General features: G+C 36.6%; 1 protein-coding gene across 1 annotated transcript in view; it reads right to left on the bottom strand.

Moving 5' to 3' along the window:
• Positions 1–14,842, bottom strand: part of LOC5578738 (glia-derived nexin) — a 35,645-nt gene extending 20,803 nt beyond the window's left edge. The window contains exons 1-2 of the mRNA XM_001657053.3: positions 14,786–14,842; positions 9,300–9,672 (exon numbers count right to left, since the gene is read on the bottom strand). Of these exons, the coding sequence (XP_001657103.3) occupies positions 9,300–9,327 (28 nt within the window). The 5' untranslated portion in view covers positions 9,328–9,672; positions 14,786–14,842. The remainder of the gene's footprint in view (positions 1–9,299; positions 9,673–14,785) is intronic.
• Between the last annotated feature and the right edge of the window lie 7,435 nt (positions 14,843–22,277).

The following is a 22,277-nucleotide window of genomic DNA, read 5'->3' as shown; positions in this document are numbered from 1 at the left end:
AGGAATGTCACCAAAATTCCAAACGGAGATTTTCCAAGAAATCGTGCATAATGAGCAGCCGGGGTTTTGCGTACTATTCCGATTTTCACGGAAGGAGACACATATGGACGTCACAGCCTGCTCACTAGCCACAGGCGGGATAGTGTAAATCTTAAAAAAGAAGTGATTATACAAACATTTGGCATCTCATAAACGAAATTCATTTAGAATACCGTCGCAAAAAGGCATTTATAGCAAAAATCAGACTTTAATTAGGTCCACTTCTATCACACAAACTTCACCAAATATATGAACTGTTTACGGTGGCATCAAATTTTGACTGTCATGAAACTGGCATTGAACTCCAACAAAAACTCGTATAATTTTATTAAACCTGTTTAAGCACCTTAACGTTAGCTTTTGGCCAGATGATGTCGCTGTAAGTAAACACATCACTGTTGGGCCAGGCTGTTACTTTCGGCCGAGAAAAATGTCTTTTTTGAAACAATCTGCAAACTCTCGTGGTCTCTCTGGCGAGCACTAGCATTGCATTGTATTGAGTTTGATTAGACTAATCGTTTAACCGCTGATAATACGTATACGAAAGCGTGTTGTTTATGGCCTGGCTATTTATACGGCCCGGCACCCAATAGCTTTGCTTTCCGTGTTTGGCTTTGATGTGGTTTGAAAGGCTGGATGTGAAAACAGTCATACCGGTTTTGGTAAGTTGAATCGGTTGCCGGGGAATCCCTCTCCATTAAAAGCTATTCTTTTTGCGGTTTTTTTTTTTCAACTACTCCTGCTACTTTTTGATGGATCCATCAAAAAGGTTTTAGCAGGGTATATTTTTTTTTGGCTCACCTGCATAAAAACAAATCTTTGTTTAGTAAGTATGATTCGTCATACTTAATCGTCGTACCAAACCAAGAGGCTCAATTTGTTTTGTTTTGTTTTCGATTTTTCGTTCAACGCACATGGACATACAAAGTTCAATTCAATTCCGCTTTACCCACCTTAAAAATTACACCAAGTTAAGCACAGTTAAAGTTAATCATTTCTGAATCTCTACAAAATGGGTGAAACTTTTGCACATGCGGAACAGTTTCCCAAGCTTGACTAAAAAAGTGTTTTGTCAATCTCAAGTACATTGACTCATTTTACTGCGTGTCATTAACTTTCTGCAGGATTGTTATATTACTTCCTGTTCTATATGGACTGGCTAGACTTGATCCCTATTCCACAATCATTAAGGCAGGGTCTTTGCTTAACAACTTAAAGCCTATTTTGACATCTTTGACCATTGATCTATTTTGAGATCAGTTAGTTTTATGAATACAATTAATTTTTTGACAAATTAGAGGGATGGTGTCTTTGTTGAATTTGTAAAAGAACTCAAGAGCGGTCTAATGACAGACTCTCGAATTCAGATTTCTTCCACTGCACGGAAAAAATGAAGTCCGCAAAAGTGAGTTCATTCCACTCAATTCGGGGCGTTCGTGCGTTAACCTAATTTTGAGTTGATAGAGTAGAAGTTGTTTTCATTTACAGCCATGCGAAAAAATACCTACTGGCTAAGTTCTTTTCACTAAACTGACAGATCAAATAACTCAACTTCCAGTACTATGCCACTTATTCAAATTTGAGGTAACGCACAAAGGTTCGCTTTTTGGGTTGTTTTGCTATTCGCTCTCTGACAACAACAGAAGGAGCGAATGAAATAGGGAGAGAAAAATAACTCAAAATTAAGTTAAAAATTTCTCATATATGGGTTTTTCATTTTCTTTTATTTTCTGGAAGTGCGAATAAAATATTTCAATTGTTCGAGCTGCCGGCATTACTACTTTGGATCCAGTGAAGATCATAGGATTGTAGTATGGATCTTGGGACTTCAGTTTAGATCCTGGTATTTCAATCTGAATTTGATTTCAGTGTGAATTGTAGTGGGAATCCTGAGATTCCAGTGTGGAACCTTTGATTCCAGTGGAAATTTTTTTTATTTCAGTGTGGATTGAAAGCCTCCAATATGTATCCTAGGATTCAAGTGTGCGTTCTTGGATTCCAGTGTGAATACCTTGATTCCAGTACGGATGCTGGGGTTAATGAATGCATCCTGGAACTCCAGTGTCGATCTTGGTAATTTAGCGTGGATACTGGGATTTTAGTGTGGATCCCGTGAATCCAGTATTGATTGTGGTATTTTTGTGTGGATTATTTTATTATAGTATGGATCGAAGGAATCCAATGTGGATCCTGGGACTCCAGTGTAGATCCTGGTATTTCAGTGTAGATCGTTTGATTCCAGCGTGATTTTTTGAGATTGTATTATGGATTTCTGAATTCAAATATGGATGCTGGAGTTCGAGTGTGGATCTTGGGAATCCAGTATTGGTACTGGAATTGCAATGTGAATCCTGGGTCACCAGTGTTGATTGTGGTATTTCAGTGTGGATCCTTTTATTGTAGTATGGATCGCAGGATTACGGCATGGATTCTAGTATTTCAGTGTAGATTATTTGATTCGTGTGTGAATATTTAGATTGTAGTGTGGATCCTTGCATTCAAATGCGGATCCTAAGATATTGGGCATCTAGTTTGGAGACTGGGATTCCAGTGTGGTTCCTCCAGTGTGGGATCCTAGGACACCAGTGTAGATTATGGTATTTCAGTGGTTCTAGTGTGGATCCTGAGGCGCCAGTGTGGATTTTGGGATTGCAGTGAAGATCCTGGGATTCCAGTGTAGATCCTTGGGATTTCAAAATAAATTCTTTAATTTCACCGTGGGTTCTTATATTTGAGTGTGTATCCTGGGGTTCCAGTGTGAATTCTAGGATTACAGTGTAGATCATGGGACTTCATTAGGTTCAAGGATTTTGGTGTGGAACCTTGGATCCAAGTATTCTCGAATGCATCCCGAAATCTTAGTGTGGATCTTGGGACTCCAATGTGGATCCGGGGACTCCAGTGTTGATCACGGCATTCCGGTGTAAATCCTAAGATTCCAGTGTGGATCCTGGTAGTCCAGTGTGATTCCTGGTATTTCAGTGTGGATCCTGGGATTCCAGCGTGCGTCCTGGGATTCCAGTGTGGATTTTAATATTCCTGTGTGGGTCCTGGAATTCTATTGTGGGCCCTGGGATTCAAGTTGGATCCAGGGGTACAGTGTGGTCCTGAGATTCCAGTGTGGCTCCTGGGATTCAAGTGTGGGTCCTGGACTTCCAGTATGGAACCAGGTACTACAGTGTGGATGCTGGAATTCCAGTCCTAGATTCTAATGTGGATCCAGGAATTTCAGTGTGAGTACTGGAATGCCAGTGTGGATCTGAGGATTCTTCTGTAGATTCTGGAATTTTAGTGTGGATTGCACCTAGATTCTTTGCTTGCAAGGTGAATAATGGGATTCAAGTGAGAATCTTGAGATTGAAAAGTTGATTCCCAGATTTCAATATAGATCCTGGTGTATCAGTGTTGATCCTGGGATTCCAATGTGAATTCTGGGTGTCCAGTGTGGATTTTTTTTTTGCAGTGCGGATCCTGCCAATGCAGTGAGGATTTTAAGATCCCACACACTTACATTATTTTACGGATTCCTGTAAAATCTCAACAGCTGAACAGTTCAGTGAAATAAATTAACGGAGTACGGTAAATTTTTACAGTATTTCGTGAAAAATCACAGGAATCCGTAAAATTTCGACGGAATTATGGTGTTTTATTTCACCGAACTGTTCAGCTGTTGAGAGTACGGTGAAATTCACCGTATGAGCTTAGTGTGCAGAGTGGATTCTTCTATTACAGTGGGAATGGTAAAATGGGAATCCTTGAATTCAAGTGTGAATCCTAGTCTTCCAATAGAAATATTGTGAGAATCCTGTGGAAATTATGTAGAAAAACTGAATACATATTGTGAAAATTCTGCGGAAATGTATGTATGTAAATCGTTTGGAAATACCGTTAGAATCTTGATATTCTTATGAGAATCCTGTAGAAATCCTTTGAAAATTCTGAGAGAATCCATTGCGAGTTTTGTGGTTATCCTGTAGGAGTTCCTATGTTAAATTCGTGAAAATTCGACTGGTTTCTTGTAAAGATCCTGTGAAAAGCTTCAGAAGTCCAACAGAAATAGTATGGTTAGCAGAGTTAAGTCTGAGTTCAGAATACTGCGAAAATGCTGATGCGGTGTGATTTCTGCGGGAACCATGTGAGACTTATGTGGGAAACGTTTAGAATGTAAGAATTTTTCTTACATTTACAATTTTTCATTTGATGTCTATGAGCATCCTGTGAAAATTCCAATGGGAATTATGTGGACATCTGGCAGATATTTTTTAAGAAAGCTGTAAGAATCCTACTGGCTATGCATGTGTGCGTGTGTAGAGTAAAGTGGGGCAAAAGTTCGGGTGGGGTAAGAGTTTATTTTTAATATTTCTAGCTCAATTCAAAACAAATCTTATAAATGTCATGGTGGTTCGAATGCTATTCAAGTAAGAGACTTTCAATCCAAATATCATAAAAACCGATTGAGATTTGGAAAAGTTATAGCTATTTGTTGTTTTTCAACGTGAATATTGTAATTTTTGGTCAAACTTTCGTTGCATGGAACCAATTGAAGATAAAATCTGTTTCAATATTTTATGTAAGGGCGTTTCTAGGCCTATCATAAGGTTGCTTTGAGGTGTATTAGTTTTTGCATAAATGCTTGAAAACAATTTTTGGCCCATAGTGGGGCAAAAGTTCGAATCAGCGGGGCAAATGTTTGACCCATGTATAAAATCACGGAAAAATTTGCAAATTGCCTAAAATCCACATATTATCTTCAAATTTAGTTAAATTTGTCTGATTGTGTGAAAACTGTCACCAAAATTTTACATTTTCACTTTGTTTTGCGAAAAACTGCTATTTTTGAGTATATTACATTCAACCTGGTTTTGGGCAATTTTTTTTATGAAAATTTAGGGTGTGTTTTTCGTCAAACTAAAGTTTACGGCTGGTGTAAAGTATGCCTGTCATAAAAGGATCGATATTTTGTGTTTTAGCCAGTGAATTTTTGCCCTACACTAGATTCGAACTCTTGCCCCACCGGTGGGGCAAAAGTTCGAATAAGACAATCAATTTTGAAACTGTTAAAACTAAAAATGGGTAAATATTTTGACACAAGTTTTTTCAGCAAAATTATAGCCAATATGTTGAAGGTTCACTGTATGGTATTTGTTTTGTTTTAACTACTATTGTTTTCCTGGACCCTCCCCTTGGTTATGAGACCTTGCCGCGATGGGAGGGCATAATCCATTAGCCCATATGATGGAAACCAAAGGCGTAACCTGTAGTGGTGGTATCACATTTTGGCATTTTTTGCTTAAAGCCGCGTCATAATTCATATGGCATAGACGCAATAATATCTCGGATGTGATCCAACGGACATTCTGCGTCATTGATAGAATTGATGCCCATTTCAAATAATTAATCTATTCGAAGTGGACATTAATACTATTGGTGACGTTCAGTTTGCCTTTTGCTAACCAGAATGATCCGTAGCCACTCTTACTATTAGCTAGCTAGATACATCGTTATCATATACGACGTAGGGAATACTTAGGAACTCTTAGGAAAATGACTAGTAGATTCACTGAGTAGAAATAAGTGGCGACAATCTTATTTTTATATGGTTTTTACATTGCCATAATAAGAAATACCTCTTTTGTAACAGCGGTATAAATAATCTAATTCCAGCTTCATTTTCGCAAAATTAACAAGTAGAAAGTAGGTGTTGTGAAGCATTGCATTTGCCACCGAAAAGTGAATCTTGTAGGAGACTGTAATAAAAGCCTAAGGTAACTTTACTCTTCAATATTCACTATAAAATGACTATGGAAAGTAAAACGCTGAGATCGATCATTAGGGTACACTTGCTAGTTTCGAAAAATTGTTGAACAGACAAGGAAAGCGACTTTTTTCTTTAAGGATATATGAACGTAATGATCAATAAATACTTTTAACAACAAAAAATGAAATTAACTAGAACTACTACTAAACAGCCTAATTTTGTTAAGACTTGACGACACTTGACATTTAAGACTCTAATCTTACGTAAAAGACAATAGTAATCAGAATAGCACTTGAATGACAAATTATTCAAAACCATTTCGACTAGACAGTATTAGTAATGCACTACTATTACAAACAAATTCTAATGGAGCTGCTGATTTTCATAATGCTTCCTTTTCTCAGAAGCAAGGGAATATGGGTACTTTTCAAAAACTACCACGTCACAATACTAATAAAAAACAGTGTTCATGTGGGCGCCATTGCCTAGTCCGTCTGAGTATTGGTCCTGGTAGAGGGGAAACTTGGCAAAAGCCAGACCGAGGGTTCAGCCTTGACAAGTTAAGCTGTCAGGCAGCTCCAACTGAATACCATACAAAAAAAAAAAAAAAAAAAAAAAAAAAACTACTATTGTTTTCCTGGAAACTTTGATTATACCACTAAGGTCGAACTTTTGCCCCACCTTACTCTATGTGCATGTTACTATGTGTATGCACTTATGTGTGTTTCGTACACATGTGACATTTCAGTATCATGATGTGGTGTAGGGTTATTTTTTTGTACCGGAGGTACTGAAAAGCATTGAGTACCGGTACTTTCGGTACTGATGAAAAATTCAATAATCGTTTGAATCAATAAATCTCTTCACAATAGATGGAACGTAAGTTTGGTAAAGTTCGTTGATGGCGCTCAGTTCGATCGAGGAACATATCACATTAAGGTTTAATCTAATTATCATCTTTTCATCACTAAGTATGGTTTGTCTCCTCACATAAAAATGTTAGATGTACGCTCATTGTTGCATATTGTTTCCGTTCAATTAAATATCTGCAGATCGAGTAATAGGACTTAATTATTTTATTATTCGTTTAGAAAATTACTCTATCGATCACATTGCATACTTGTTAGCGTTCAAGTGCCTTGAATACAGGAACTTTAGAGAACTCTAGCCAAAAAGAGACCAAACAGAAACCAAAAAGAGACCGAAAATTGATCAAACAGGAAACAGAAAAACAAAATGTAACCTAAAATGATCCAGAAGAAAAGAGAACCAGGCCAGACATTTCTATTTTTTGTAATTCATTACGACATTACGACAGTGTTACTGCTCTGAGATAATTTTGAAGATTAAGTTAGTTTTTCCTGTGGAATTCCAGCAAGTATTTTTCTAAGGAATTTCTCCAAGAATTTTATTTCGGATATCTCAAAAATATTACCTGGATTTTGACAAGGATAACTATAGGAATTTCCCAGGAATTTATCCAAAGATTCTTTTAGATATTTTCCTAGGAAGGCTTAATCCTCCATGATTGTATCAGGTGATTCTTCCATCGATTTCCTTAGTAATAGCTGTAATTCCTGAGGAAATAACTAGAGGTGAATCGTTGGAGTTCTCAAGGTTTTCTTGAAGCAAGTCCTCTAAGCATCCTTTGCAAAATCGCTGGAAGAATTTCTGGGAGTATTGCTAGAAGAATCTCTAGAAAAAATTCTAGAGGGATCCCAGTATGAGCTCCTGAAATATCTGTGAAAATCACTAGAAGATATCTTGAAGTTTTTCCATGAGACATGTTAGAGGAAGTTCTTAACCTTCCAGTTGTCGCGTGGTTGACCACCGTCAGAACCATCACGCTGCTGTTGTGATCGAAAAGCGAGTTTTTTCACCAGTGTTGTACAAAATTCAACGCCCTGTTTTCAAGTTGCCCGTGAGAGAGAGCGAGACAACATCACAGTAAAAGTCAAAAGAACAAAGGAATTTATGGCAGGTACAGAGGCTCATGCCTGCCGCAAATAGGCTCACTTTCTGGTAGGGATGAAACGATTTGATGTTTAGCTTGGGTCCTTTCAATAGAAAACAACCCAAGCCAAACATCAAATCGACATGTCCCTACCAGGAAGCGTGCCTGTTAGCGGCAGTCATTGGCGCTTTTAAAAACCTGGATTATCAAGACTTTTTTTTTTAATATTTTGCGTGCATAGGGCCCGCCATGTACTGAACGATATTGTGACCGTTAAATTTCCATTTGAATTATGGATTTTTTATTGTCTATCATATTGCGATACATTAGATAGAATCATGTGATTATTTTGAATTATTCCATTAATGATATTGTTTTTGATTGCATCAAGACAAATTGCAAAGAGTTTGCTAAAAACTTTGCTAAAGTTGGTAAGATTTGGATGTGCGCAATACGCATACCTTACGTGGCTGCTCTTCATCAATTGGCTACTAAACGATTTACGACAATAGTGGACACATGTTCCATTTGTTTTGTTCGCAAATCAATTAAATGAAAATATATTTAGATTTCAAATACTTGAACAGCCACAAATAGTTACCCCCAAATTTAATTCCGCACCGTACGCCATTGGCTCTGAGACTATCAAAGCTTCGTTTTAAGATTCGATAAAACTTCTAGATAGGTTTTAAGTTGTTCCTTAGCAGAATTTGTTTTGTCATCCATTTCCGATTATCATTTAAACGACCAACTTATAGAAACGCTGTCAATTTTGCATGATTTAAATTACCATATTTTCAAAAACTTTACGGCAGATCATCAATCGATAATTAAAAGCATGCGAGCTACTTCACATTACTATTCACAATTCGTTCGCACAAAACCTTCACGAGGTCCACGGTTTGGTGATTACTACAGTATGTCCTGGAAATTCAAAGAAAATTCCAATCCGACATGATCCTCGACTGGTGGGATTCGATCCAAAGATCCTCAGCTTGGTCTTGCTGAATAGCTACGTATTTTTCGCTACAGTCTAATACTGATTGCCAAATAACCACACTTGAAAAAAAATATCAGTTTGATGAAATACGATACAAACCGTACTCTTCAATCTCTTTTTCTTCATTTTCTTCATAAAAAATCTCTACTGAAAAACAGACAAAATTTATACATAACATTTTATCATATGCGTTTTATCATAACTAATCGATTAAGTGTTTAGCTTAAATGGATGTTCGGTTCGATTTTGAATGCGATGGTAATTGCGAGATTTCTGTAGTGATTTTACAGCGTATACCACTAATTGGGCATAACTCCGTTAAATTGTGAAAATACCCTGTACAGACAGTGCATCGATCGGATCAGAATTCAAATGCTGGCATAATCTTGACTTGTTGCAGCACACTTTGCAACATTACTAAGAACGGTCACAGGATCTCATATTAACATTCTGATCAGCTAGTACACGATCAGCAGCAACTATTTCTTCGTCCATTAATCCTTGACCTCTACGGATACCACTCTTCATCTGTTATCTATCGTATTTACCACAAAACAGCACTCTGCACTTCTCCATCGTTGAAAACGGACGCTGCACTTGGCACTTCCCACGTGTCGGAACTCTATCGTCTGTCTTGGCACTTGTTTCGCCGCACCTGGAGCTGATTACGATTCGCGCAGTTTGAAACCGTTCGACACTCTGCGACGTCTTCGTCAGTACTCAAACCTGCTGGAGAGGACTTCCCCACGGCAAGCAAAACTCGCGGCAGCGCTATATTTACAAAACTTGTTCGGTTCTACGACGACGACGACGCACACGACCACCTTGCGGCATTACCGAGATTCACACCTCTCCGAAGTCACGTTGATGATACTTTTGAATGATGGTAGGTGGTATACAACCACCAAGACAGTCCCGAGCCTAGTGGATAGATGAATGACGATTAGGGCGGTTCAAAATACGAAAAAGTTTGAAAATCCTACTCCCAGATCATCCTTACGATAAAAATAGTGTTCTTCTAAATTTTCAGCTTTTCCGGTTGTGATTTCAAGGTGGACCAAAGACTATGTAGGTTTATACATAAATTACTATGGGGAAATTTTGGAAAGGATTCAAATACTTTGGTACTGTAATGTAGCAATAAACTTATCATCTAAAAGTGAAAACTCATTCTTCAAGCTATAATAAAAGAAGTTGCTTCAACAGTGTGCATCGTACCCTCGTGCTGTGCGTACACAATTTTTTTCTGCTCTCGGAAATTTTTACCTAAAGCAATAAATCAGTACTTCTTAGTACTACAAAAACAGTACCTTTCAAAGTTACATTTTTTTACCTACGATCCCTTTTCGACCCTTGTTTGGACCGTGCCTTCGATTTTTTGTTTGATCGAAAACTAGCGGTGGTCCTTCTTGGTGTCCTTGGGATAAAAAAAACCTCTCAGAAGGTCGCGTCTTCTTTAGTTTATTCACTGAACATGGATGCAACCACGACCAAAATAAAGGGTGAATCTCTGAATTCACAACTTTCTTCATTCGAGGGTTGCAAAACTGTCACTAATCGTTGAAAAAAAATGGAAGAAAGGACATTTCTCCGGAATGCGCGTTTTCTGCCAAGGTTGAAATGGTTAATGTTCAAGTGACGAAGCAAAGAGTGCCGCCAATCGTGGTCAATTATTCCGAATTTTAGGGATTTAGGCAGAAGATCTTGAACTCCATTAGGGAAATCAAGGTTTCCTTCCAAATCGCAAAGAAAGGAGAATATCGCGTTTTGCGGGAAACAATTCAAGATCGCGAACTTCTCTTCAAATGTCTTGAAGCGAAGAAGCACAAATTTTTCACTTATGACGACAAAACTGAACGTTTGTTCAAAGTCGTCTTGAAAGGTCCCTCAAGTGACTATAGGCCACCAGAAGAGATCAAACATGAAATAAATGATTTACATAGATGTGTTCCCCAGTCCAAGTAACCATCTGTCCTGTGAACTGCCCATAACTGCATAACAGTCACATTCGACATTTTTGACAAAATGGAGTTAATACCATGAAGAGTCTTCAAATGATAAATACTTTCGATCAACTTACTGAAATCTGTGAGATTGGTCTAGAAAATTCGAAAAAAAAATACCAAGTTGTTTTGTCACATTGGCAATTGTAATCGCATAACAGTCACATTGAGATTATACATGAGCCTCATAATGCAATAGCAACGAAATTTCTATCAGACTTATTTTCTTACTATTCGCCCAATATGCGATATGAGTTGTACAAAATTTCAGCATCAAATAAACACTTTTGAATTCTTAGTGATCTTTTGAAATTTTAGTTTCCTCCAATACTGCAATATAATGCAAACTTGGGAGTGCTTCGTGAAGCCCAAGCAGGACAGTTCGGTTTTGCGTCGTCCGATAGATTTTGCTCACGGTTTAGCGCGTGTTTTCGTTGCCGGAGATTTTTTTTCCTGTTTTGGAGCGTCTTGCTAGGTAGTTCTTCGTGAAGCCCAAGCAGGACGGTTCGATTTTGCGTCGTCAGATAGGTTTTGCTCACGGTTTCGCGGGTGGTTTCGTCGCCAAAGAATTTTTTTTCTGTTTTGGAGCGTCTTGCTGGGCAGCTATTCGGGAAGGCGCAAGCAAGACGGTTTGTTTTCGGGACGCCAAGAAGTTTTGCTGTTTGTGTCAGTTTTGTGTTCAGTCGAGGATGGATTACCAACTGGTGAGTTCGTTTCATGCTTGTGATAACACATTTTTTCTTGAAAGCGTAACTTTTATGTAATATAAAAAACAACCTTTGTATGGTTCGTCACTATAAGTGTCGGCATTATGGTTTTTTCTTATACAATTTCAATATACATATATTTTTCTCTTTTTGACATTATTAAAAATTATTGTTTGAATTAAAACTACAAATAAACTTTAACACTTCACTTTTTGCAAAAAAAAAAAAATACTAAAATCACTAAGGTGAGCAAATACCTTTAAACTCTAATATGTGTTGCTTATCTTGACAGATAAGCCTATTTCGTCTGCGACTTACAGACTTCTTCAGTGTCGAGCACTCGACACTGAAGAAGTCTGTAAGTCGAAGACAAAATAGGCCTATCTGTCAAGATAAGCAACACATATTAGAGTTTAAAGGTATTTGCTCACCTTAGTGATTTTAGTATTTTATTTTTTTTTTGCAAAAAGCGAAGTGTTAAAGTTCATTTGTAGTTTTAAACATACTCTAATAATCCCTCCCAAAGTTTAATATAAAAAAGTGTAGAGTAAAGTGGGGCAAAAGTTCGAGTGGGGTAAGAGTTTCTTTTTAAGATTTCTAGCTCAATTCAAAACAAATCTTATGAATGTCATTGTGGTTCGAATACTATTCAAGTAAGAGACTTTTACTCCAAATATCATAAAAATCGATTGAGATTTGTAAAAGTTATGGCTATTTGTTGTTTTTCGACGTGAATATTGTAATTTTTGGTCAAACTTTCGTTGCATGGAACCAATTGAAGATAAAATCTCTTTCAATATTTTATGTAAGGGCGTTTCTAGGCCTATCATAAGGTTGCTTTGAAGTGTATTAGATTTTGCATAAATGCTTGAAAACGATTTTTGGCCCATAGTGGGGCAAAAGTTTGAATCAGCGGGGCAAAAGTTCGACCCATGTATAAAATCACGGAAAAATTTGCAAATTGCCTAAAGTCCACAAATTATCTTCAAATTTAGTTATATTTGTCTGATCGTGAGAAAACTGTCACCAAAATATTACATTTCCACTTAGTTTTACGAAAAACTGCTATTTTTGAGTTTATTACAATTAACCCGGTTTTGGGCAATTTTTTGATGAAAATTTAGTGTGTATTTTTCGGCAAACTTAAGTTTACGGCTGGTGTAAAGTATGCCTGGCATAAAAGGAACGATATTTTAGATTTTAGCCAGCGAACTTTTGCCCCACACTAGATTCGAACTCTTGCCCCACCGGTGGGGCAAAAGTTCGAATAAGACAATCAATTTTGAAACTGTTATAACTAAAAATGGGTAAATATTTTGACACAAGTTTGTTCAGCAAAATTATAGCCAATATGTTAAAGGTTCACTGTATGGTATTTGTTTTGTTTTAACTGCTATTGTTTTCCTGGAAACTTTGATTATACCACTAAGGTCGAACTTTTGCCCCACCTTACTCTATTGTTTGAATTGTTCGACATTGTGAATGTTGACGTATTTTTTAAAAACTCCTACCATACCGAGACAAAATGCACGTATTACTGTATATATGTAATTTTCAAACAAACTATGTATAGTTCGTCACTACAAGTGTCGGCATTATTCCTGTTTCATATAATTTAAAATATATACATGTAATTTTCAGTTTTCGTCATTAATAAAAACATCTTTTGAATTGTTCGACATTATAGATGTTGACGTATTTTTTAAAGCTTCTACCAAAAACTTTTAGAGACAAAAATACAAAACTAGATGTAAGTATAAGTCGTATATTTCCCCTTGTCCATGGATCGCATCATCGACCAGAGGTAACTCCCAGATCTTTTCCTCCCTCACTAATAAACACCCTTCCCGTGGTAATTGTGGAGATGCAGCGGTATTCTCGGTCTCTAGAAGCAACAATCATTACACCCTCACATTCCTTCCCCATCCCAATTGACTGTCCCAAGGACTTGGCCAGCGCCGTTATTGATCAATAATATTAGATCTGCTGAAATTTCACTTCGAGAGTAAGCAGAAACTCCCATCCCTTATTTATTTGGATCGTAGTGCAATTCTTACCAGTTCCGATCAATCACGGAGTAGCAACCATTGACATGTACAGTCAGTCTATGCTATGCTATGCTATACTGCAATATAATGCAAACTTGGTATCCCATTTACTCAATGCCTACTTTTGTCGAATGTTACAAATATGCAGTTATGGGCAGTGAAGGAAGATACCAAAAAGTCTGTATGCGCAAATTTCGGGGCATGAACGGCAATGTTTTTTTTTTTTGTAGCCGGAATTTCCCACGCAGAATTATCAATTAACAATTTTCATTTTTAGTTAATGTTCACTTGTTCAATAATCATACTCATCGGGTAAATTATAATCATGCTCATTCACAAGCTCATTATCTTCCGTCGGTTAACTGTTTGAATCTTTTCAATTTGAAGGAAAATACCCGAGATAATTCCTATGCCAATGTTGTCGTAGGTAATTTCAGTTCCTCCCGTTTTCTTTCTACGAGTGACCGTTGTATATTTTATCAAATCATATGGAACGCATAAACGAAAATTAAATTTTTGACAATGAACAGTTCGGATTCCGCCATGGACATTCGACCACTCATCAACTTTTACGTGTAACAAATTTGATCCATTCCAACAAATCTGAAGGCTATTTTACTGGTCTTGCTCTTCTAGAAAAAGCATTTGACAGTGTATGGCATGAAAGCTTAAAAATTATCTGTCAAATCGTACACTTCCGGTGAATTATCAAAACTCTAAGTTTTAAATATTTCATGTAATAGCTGGTATTCCTATAGACAGTATTCAGTTTGTTTTTTCTCTTTTGATGAATACAATTCACTTGTAATAATTCTGAACTGCTGGCATTAAATGTAATATGTTGTTATAAAAATGTTAAGAAAAGCTTACTTTAGTTTTACCAAATTAGGCTGAATGTGTTGCCTAAAACACAGAACACCTTGATATATGGAATGAATGTTATGTTTGAAATTATAGTAATAAAGAAATTAAGAAAATGAATGAAACCCCAAAATAAAATTGGCACAAAAAGGATCTTTGGCTACTTCCTTCATTATGGTCTGAAGAATAAGTTTTCACTATGAGATGATAATTTTGTACTTACATTATGATACTAACATGTAATTTTTAAATATGTATGTGAAAATTAATTCATTAACTAATGAATAGTAATTTCAATACAAACATATATCGCCTTTGGGCTACCTTTAAACCACCACCCGCAAAGCTGAAAATTTCACAGAACACTATTTTATCGTTAGATTAGATTTTCGAACTTTTTCTTTTAATTTTGTACCGCCCTAATGACGAGTGTCGCTTTGTTTCGAGGACCGATCCGCCACCTCCGAATGGATCGATTTCCAATCGAAGACTGATCGGCGGAGGATGATGCGAAATAGTGCGCCATGAATGGCAAAACTTACACCTAAATCTCTGTTTACGCAATGAGCTGGAGGTACGTATAGAGAATTTGGCGTATATGGAACCACTACGTAAATGTAAGTTTTACCCTCGAAATTCAGTTTGTATGTCATTTCGTAAAACAATATCAAGTAGACTGGGTACAAACAAGATTAGTTGTACAAAGTTTGTGTAAAGTTATGTCAGCTACACGCTAATTTGCGTTGGTGTTCTAGGTCACCCATGAACTCCGTATAAACCAGGTCCGTGGATTTACAACATTTATACCCACAAATATATTCCATAAAGTTTTGAGCTCAACGACCGTTTAAGTCATACAAGAACTTATTTAAGAACAGGCCTTCAGATCTACAAGCGTAACCAGTGATCTGGTTGATACCTAAAGGGAGGCTTTGCTGTAAAAGTAATCTGCGCCGTCACAACAGCTACTCGGCGACAGTGATCTACAACAACTACTCGGCGACCAACGATGATCCACACCGGTTAACATGAAAACACTGATCACCGCTGTTTTATGCAAATATGATAATCCCAGGGTCGATTTGATACTATGAAGGAAGGGATTTTATTTTTCCCCATGGTGGTCCTGGGTTATTCAAGGATGAGAACATTTATTTTTGCTAGGAGTCAAATTTAAGTAATGTTTGATGGACTTCTGGATGAATACTTAATGGAAGAAACTCGGTGGACTTTCTGTGATTAGCAGTTTACACGCAACATGCTTTACGGACTTGTGGCAAAATTCTTGTCAAGTTTCTGATGATATCCTTAGAATATTACTGGGAAATTTCTCGGCGGAGTAATTTTGGATTGTGTGCAGCTATCTTTCGAAATTGTTGTCAACGATTATTGGCGGTATTTTTTTACGTGATATGACGACGGGGTTGGTGGTTTAATGGCTACCGCTTCTGCTCCATAAGCAGAAGGTCATAGGTTCAATCCCAAAAATAGAAGATCACCAGCACTTATACACTGAGGGTGTCTGTTAATCCCAACCAAACATCTAGTTGGTTCCATCCCAAGCACCCAAAGGTTCAAAAAAGGAGCATATTTAACCATAATCAGCTAATCGAAATGTAATGAATAGCTTGCTATGCAGCTCACTTTTTAAGTAATTATCCGAAATTCAGTTCACAAAAGTTCCCTTCAAGTGCTGTAGAGAATGCACGGCGTGTCTGGTAGAACGATATTATAACAAAAAAAATAGGCATCGCTAAATCTTTCAGCATTCGAAAATATAGGTTTTTAGCTTTCATTTGACGGGTGTCCCAAAAAAATCCACCGAGGGATTCCGAAATTTTTTTTTTATTTTAAATTTTTGTTCCTTGAAGTACAATATTTTCAAATATAATCATGATAAAAGACAGTTTTTTTTTCTCTCAAGCTCGATGGTAGCCCAAATTTCAAATGAAAGTTGATATAACATAGAAATATAAGATTACATATTGTAATAAACATAACTGTCCTATGTGATCTTGGGGATACGACATTCACTTGAGTTCAACTAATTTTCATTCTTTTACCAAGATCCGCACAGCTGAGCGGTAAGCAAATTAATTTTAACTGATATGTCAGCCTTACATCAAGTTTACTTAAAATAGCACCTTTGGGTGCCGTTACCAAACGTCACTTTTACTAAGATGTCAACAAACGACCTTTTACCGAGATTTGCACAGCTGAGATCGGCATTCGGATTTAAGTGTGTATTTCATTCTAGTGTTTAACTGTTTCTGTTCATATTTAGAAAAGATTAATTTTATTTTCCTTCTTTCTGGAATTACACCCCTATTGAGACAAAGCCAAGTTCTCAAATAAGAGTTCTTCGGTTATTCATTAACTGAGAATTTGATTCGCCTATCATGATTGTTTTATTTTTTTATATTGTGTGTAAGAAAAATATACTCGACCGATGAGATCTAATCAACCATCCTGAAAATTCCACAAACTACGTAACGCTCTAGGGGGAGGGGGGAATAGCGTTTAATTTTTCCATACAAAAAACGTTGCGGAGGGAGATGGGGTGAGGTGGTCAAAAATTTCCGATTTTAGCGTTACGTAATAAATGGACGCTGCCAAACGATTGATACGAAATAGAGCTCTTTTGAACCATTTTTACAAATCAATATCACTTGCTGCTGGGTTAATATTGTCATGTTTTCCACAATTAATATGATATAAAAAAACAACATGCCAAAATAGTGACTCTTTGAATTGAAAATAGTCTTGCAGTTGTGTTAACTCAACTGTTAAATCCTAGAAAATATCGTGGTCAACAGGCACAATCTGGCTTCATAAATAAGCAAAAATGCCACATTTGAGGAACAGAAAATCTATTCAAGATTCAAGAAACGCCATTCCATGATCAAGTAAGTACTAACAGTTTGGACCAGACCAAAAGAATCATTGAGTCAATTTTTTTTTCAATCAGTACGAAACAGTCGATAAATTCGATATCTTTGGAAGTTTGTTCATTATGTCTCTGCAACGGAAATTTCATGGACATCTGACATAAAAAAGGGACACATGGATTTGAAATTGGAGATCCTAATTTGGCTCCTCCTGACTTAAGTTTATGAAGCTACTGTAAAAACAGAGGCAGAGCTCAAGGCAGACTCTTGAGTCGCTATCATCGCAAAACTCCCCAAAAAGCTCCAAAAGGTAATGTAAAATACATGCTGTATGGAGCTCATTTTGCTACGACCAATAAATGCAGCCACTTGATTGATGTTGCTTTCATGAAATAGCCCAAAAAATTGCAAAAGTTGCACCCTGTATTCGCTGATGTTCGCACGAATGGGAAGATATCCTTTCGAGATATTGAAACCCTTAGAATAAAGTCATAAAAATCTACTGTAAATTGCAGTTACTCAACTCTACGGGGCAAGTGGGCACATGAAATTTAACTTTTTATTCTTCCTCATAACACTTACCGTTGGCAATAATCACATAATTAACCATATCTCATGTTGAAAACATATATTATATGAATAATCAATCCAAAAGGAGTATAAAATGGTAAAACTTTCTTGTTTGTAAGCTACTTACCTATTTCCACAATTACTGCAGTAATTGTGGAAATTGTATTATTGTTGTTCTGCTTGTCAGAAAATCACTTTCACGGTGGAATTATTTTTATGATTTGATTTAACAGGAAATATCTTCCACTATATTCTTATAAAATTTTGAAATTCCAAGCTAAAAACATCAAAATAACTTCAATACTATTAAAAAAGTCTGTGTAGTGTCATTTACTCCGGGTGCCTGGATAATATTCTTAATGAGGATTTTTTAAGCTTTTTGCTAAGGCTTGGGTAACAGGGCGTTTAAGCATATTCCATTTACTTTCGTAGGCCGTTGTAATGTCGATCCATTCTACTTTTAATCTTTAACGGTTGATTGGCAAAGAAAATTCTCAATCAATATCTAAGTACTCAACAAACTCTAAGCTGGGAAGCAGGCTATGTCCCAGCAGAGGTGTAATGCCAGACAGAAGAAGAATACATTTAATGTATTCTGACCATGATAAGAAACAGTGCTCGGTTAGATATACTTCCACAGTATGAATAAGTGAACAGTCGAACTTACAACATATCTAATCGAATAAGTGTCCTATAGCTCAATAAATCCTCAAAATCACATAGGACAGTTTTGTTTTTTACAAAATGAAACTCAATAGATATGTATATATATTTATTTTATGAACTTTTATATGGAAATAAAACTTTTATCCAACGAGCTGTCTTTTGCAATGATTACATTTAAAAATAATGCACTCTAAAGAACAAAAATTTTAAATAAAAAAAAATGTTCGGGATCCCTCGGTGGATTTTTTTGGGGAACACGTCAAATGAAAGCTTTAAACCTATATTTTCGAATGGTGAAAGATTTAGCGATGCCTATTTTTTTGTGATAAACCTTTCCCATATACACGCCGTGAATACAATTCAGCTTAAGGTGAAAGAGTTTTGAATCAACTTCTAAGATTGCACTAAAACATAAAAGGCACAAATCTCGCAAAAATAGCATCCACCAACAGAGTACTTCTTATTTGAAAACGTGAGAAGGGGTACAAGTCAGCCATTGTGCCAGTCATCTTTGGATTCCGAGATGTTTCACCTTAAGAATAAACTTCAATATGAATTTAAAAAAAAAAGTTTTTGTAAGACCGACACTTTTTCCATGTAATTTATTAACTCTCAGTGCTTTTGAGGAACCATTTTTTTTCTATTGAATACTTTGTTTTGTAAATACATTTGCTGCAAGACTCGAACTCGAGCTCTCCTCGTTGAAACCATAGTTCATACCGCTGCTCCATATACGTGTTGTGCAAATGCTAATGAATTTACTTGATGTGCTGATTTCTTAGGTTCGAACTTTAGCATTCCTATTTTTAAACTTGTTTTATACTTGTTTTAAACTGTTTTTTACTTGAAAGTTCAAAGAAGTTCGCACGGAACTTTATCCGAACTTGAATTATTTGACATTTCTATGTTTGTTTTGTTTTTCATAAGTTTCCCCCTTTTCAACTGAAATGTAAGTGATTTGAACAAAAATGACAAATAGATAAAAAAAAAATACAACTCTTAACGCTACGCAGGTGCTGAACATAGTGAAAGAAGACCAATTATGTTGCTAAGGTTTTCCCTAAAGCACAGTTCTGGATTACACCTGGATTCCGCTGGAAAACGACGGAAATATGGAATATATTAGGGCGGTGCTCCTAAATATTCTACATTCCATCAAAATATAAGAATATTGCATCTAAACACAGTTTACTAATGCAGGTAGGTCAAATAAAACGTGAAGTCTTAGATAAAAATTTCCGAAACTCGAGAAAAGAGAGTGTCCCGTAAATTGTCTTTTGATTATTCTTATTATAATTTTCAAGAAGTTCATAGTAAGTTCGGTTAGCAGCATAACTAAACATTGTGTTTGAAGTTCAAAGCAAGTTCGTTTTAAGAGAAAAATAACCACCATCGTTTTACAACTTTTCAAAACCAGTTTTTTTGCTCAAAATTTAAGGCTAAAAAGCCCGTCATTCATTTTGGCAACAATGATGACTTTTCAGCTTGCATTTCAAAGAGATAAAACTCAGTCTTGATAGTTTAAATTGACTTAAAAAAATATCACTGTACGCACTAACATGCATAAAGTATGCTGATACTTTTTCAGCTGTGTCAGTGCAAAACCAACTGATTTTCTTTGATTCGAAATCGTGAGATGAATAGACAACAATCATCAATGAAGCGTACAAATTTCAATGACGGCCTACTTCGCCTTAAGCAATGTTCAAGAAAATCTATCATTGGATTACACTGGCTATCTGGATAGCAATGATAGATTTTTATGGGGATTCCTTTAAATTTGAACAAAAAAACTGGTTTTTCTTTTTTGATGATTGCTGATGATTGAATGATGGATTCTTGAGCCTTAAACCTTTCCGAGTGGCTGCGAAATCTACATTCGAGCTTTGTTACTATTTTCAAGCCAGAGAGAAGTTTGATTTAGGTACGGTTAATACTGTCTGTTACGCAAATTTGCGTATGAGAAATTAGAACACTGTTTGAGAACCACTGTCTATACCGCAACTATATATGCAGAACAATACTGTCACGAAGCATATCGTAGATCTAGTGTAGAGATGTCTTTCAGCTAGGATGGAAGTAATTGTCTTCCTGAGTAGGTTACCGAATTTGTAAGTTTAATGAATATTTTTATAGATAATTTTAATAAATATGATATTTTAGCCTTTTAGCTGGCTTAACAGAAAATTGACCTGCTAAGAAGAGTCGGTCCGAAACCGTTTGTTCCCATCTCCCGCAACATTAATAGGAAATTCGTGCTCAAATCATCCTCATCCGAAGGCAATATGTTAGCAATTGGAGTGACCAGATCTCGGATTGGATTTTCACCGCGTGATGCACGAGAATTCATTCGCCAGGGAGTCAGCTACTGGGAATATAAGCTGTCGATAGAGGATCGTCGTTAGAAACGTACACACCGCTAGGAAAAATAGTCGACAACGCGAACAAAAGCCATCATCACAATAACGTGAGGCTCTTGTGCATGACATTCACATCGGTGGATATGGTGATAAGCGATCAGAGAGTGAAAAAACCGCGAGTTGACCAATACGGATCGACATAAATCGCAAATTTCCGAACCAAGTTCCGATCGCTCCGTTGCCTACAATACCTACTAGAATGTTGTGAATGCACGTCCCGTCTATCGTAGCGTCAGTGATCGTTTTAATTGCACTTCAGTACCCGAAATCTTTATTTTCATGTTTGTAATAAGTCTTCTTACTCGCAATAGTTAAGTAGGCGCTATCCACGCCGATGAAGATATTAGTAGACATGTTGTCAGTTTCCAAATTATAAAAAAAATGAATTAAGTAAAACTTCAGAGAGTATGAAGTGTTACGGGGGGGAGTGTTACGCAAATTTGCGTATGAGAAATTAGAACACTGTTTGAGAACCACTGTCTATACCGTAACTATATATGCAGAACAATACTGTCACGAAGCATATCGTAGATCTAGTGTGGAGATGTCTTTCGGCTAGGATGGAAGTTATTGTCTTTCTGAGTAGGTTACCGAATTTGTAAGTTTAATGAATATTTGTATAGATATTTTTAATAAATATGATATTTTAGCCTTTTAGCTGGCTTAACAGAAAATTGACCTGCTAAGAAGAGTCGGTCCGAAACCATTTGTTCACATCTCCCGCAACACTGTCACTGAACATTACATTGAAGTTCTCTACGATTTATTTGAAAACGAATTGTGAGCTTTAGTGCTGATTTTAAATGGAAATGAAGCAAACATTTTCATGTTTGCTTGCTTATGAAGCTGTCAGATCCTTTTTCAATTGCTCAGAATTGAAGAAGGATGTTTATGCAATGTAACAAGTTGAAATATTGTGATGGAAAAAGAATTTTATCAACATTATTATAATTTTGAAAATTTCTTTCCACATAGTCAATGTTCCAAACATGTGGGTAAAATGAACATGTAACGGGGGTAATATGAACATATACTTGGTGGTAAAATGAACATACAATGGGGGTAAAATGAACATGTCGGAAGGGGGGGGGGTGTAAAATGAACACCATTCAAATTGAGCGGGTTGTCGCATGATGCTCGGTATCTAGTACATGTTCAATGCATATCTCACGGACAATCCGGAAACGATGAAACGTTTAGCTGCGACCATTTGGTTGGCTGCCCATGTATGTCTTTGTATTTTCTCCGGAAAACTCTCGGCATCTGAAATAAAATCCGGTAGTATTCACCCTGCGATGGTGTTCATATTACCCCCATTTCGAGTGGTTCATTTTACCCCCAAAGGATCAACATCTTCAAATCA

Source organism: Aedes aegypti, chromosome 3, assembly GCF_002204515.2.
Source record: "Aedes aegypti strain LVP_AGWG chromosome 3, AaegL5.0 Primary Assembly, whole genome shotgun sequence".
Classification (NCBI taxonomy): domain Eukaryota; kingdom Metazoa; phylum Arthropoda; class Insecta; order Diptera; family Culicidae; genus Aedes; species Aedes aegypti.
The sequence above is the reverse complement of the archived record's forward strand: the minus strand, read 5'-3'. Positions and strand labels throughout refer to the sequence as shown.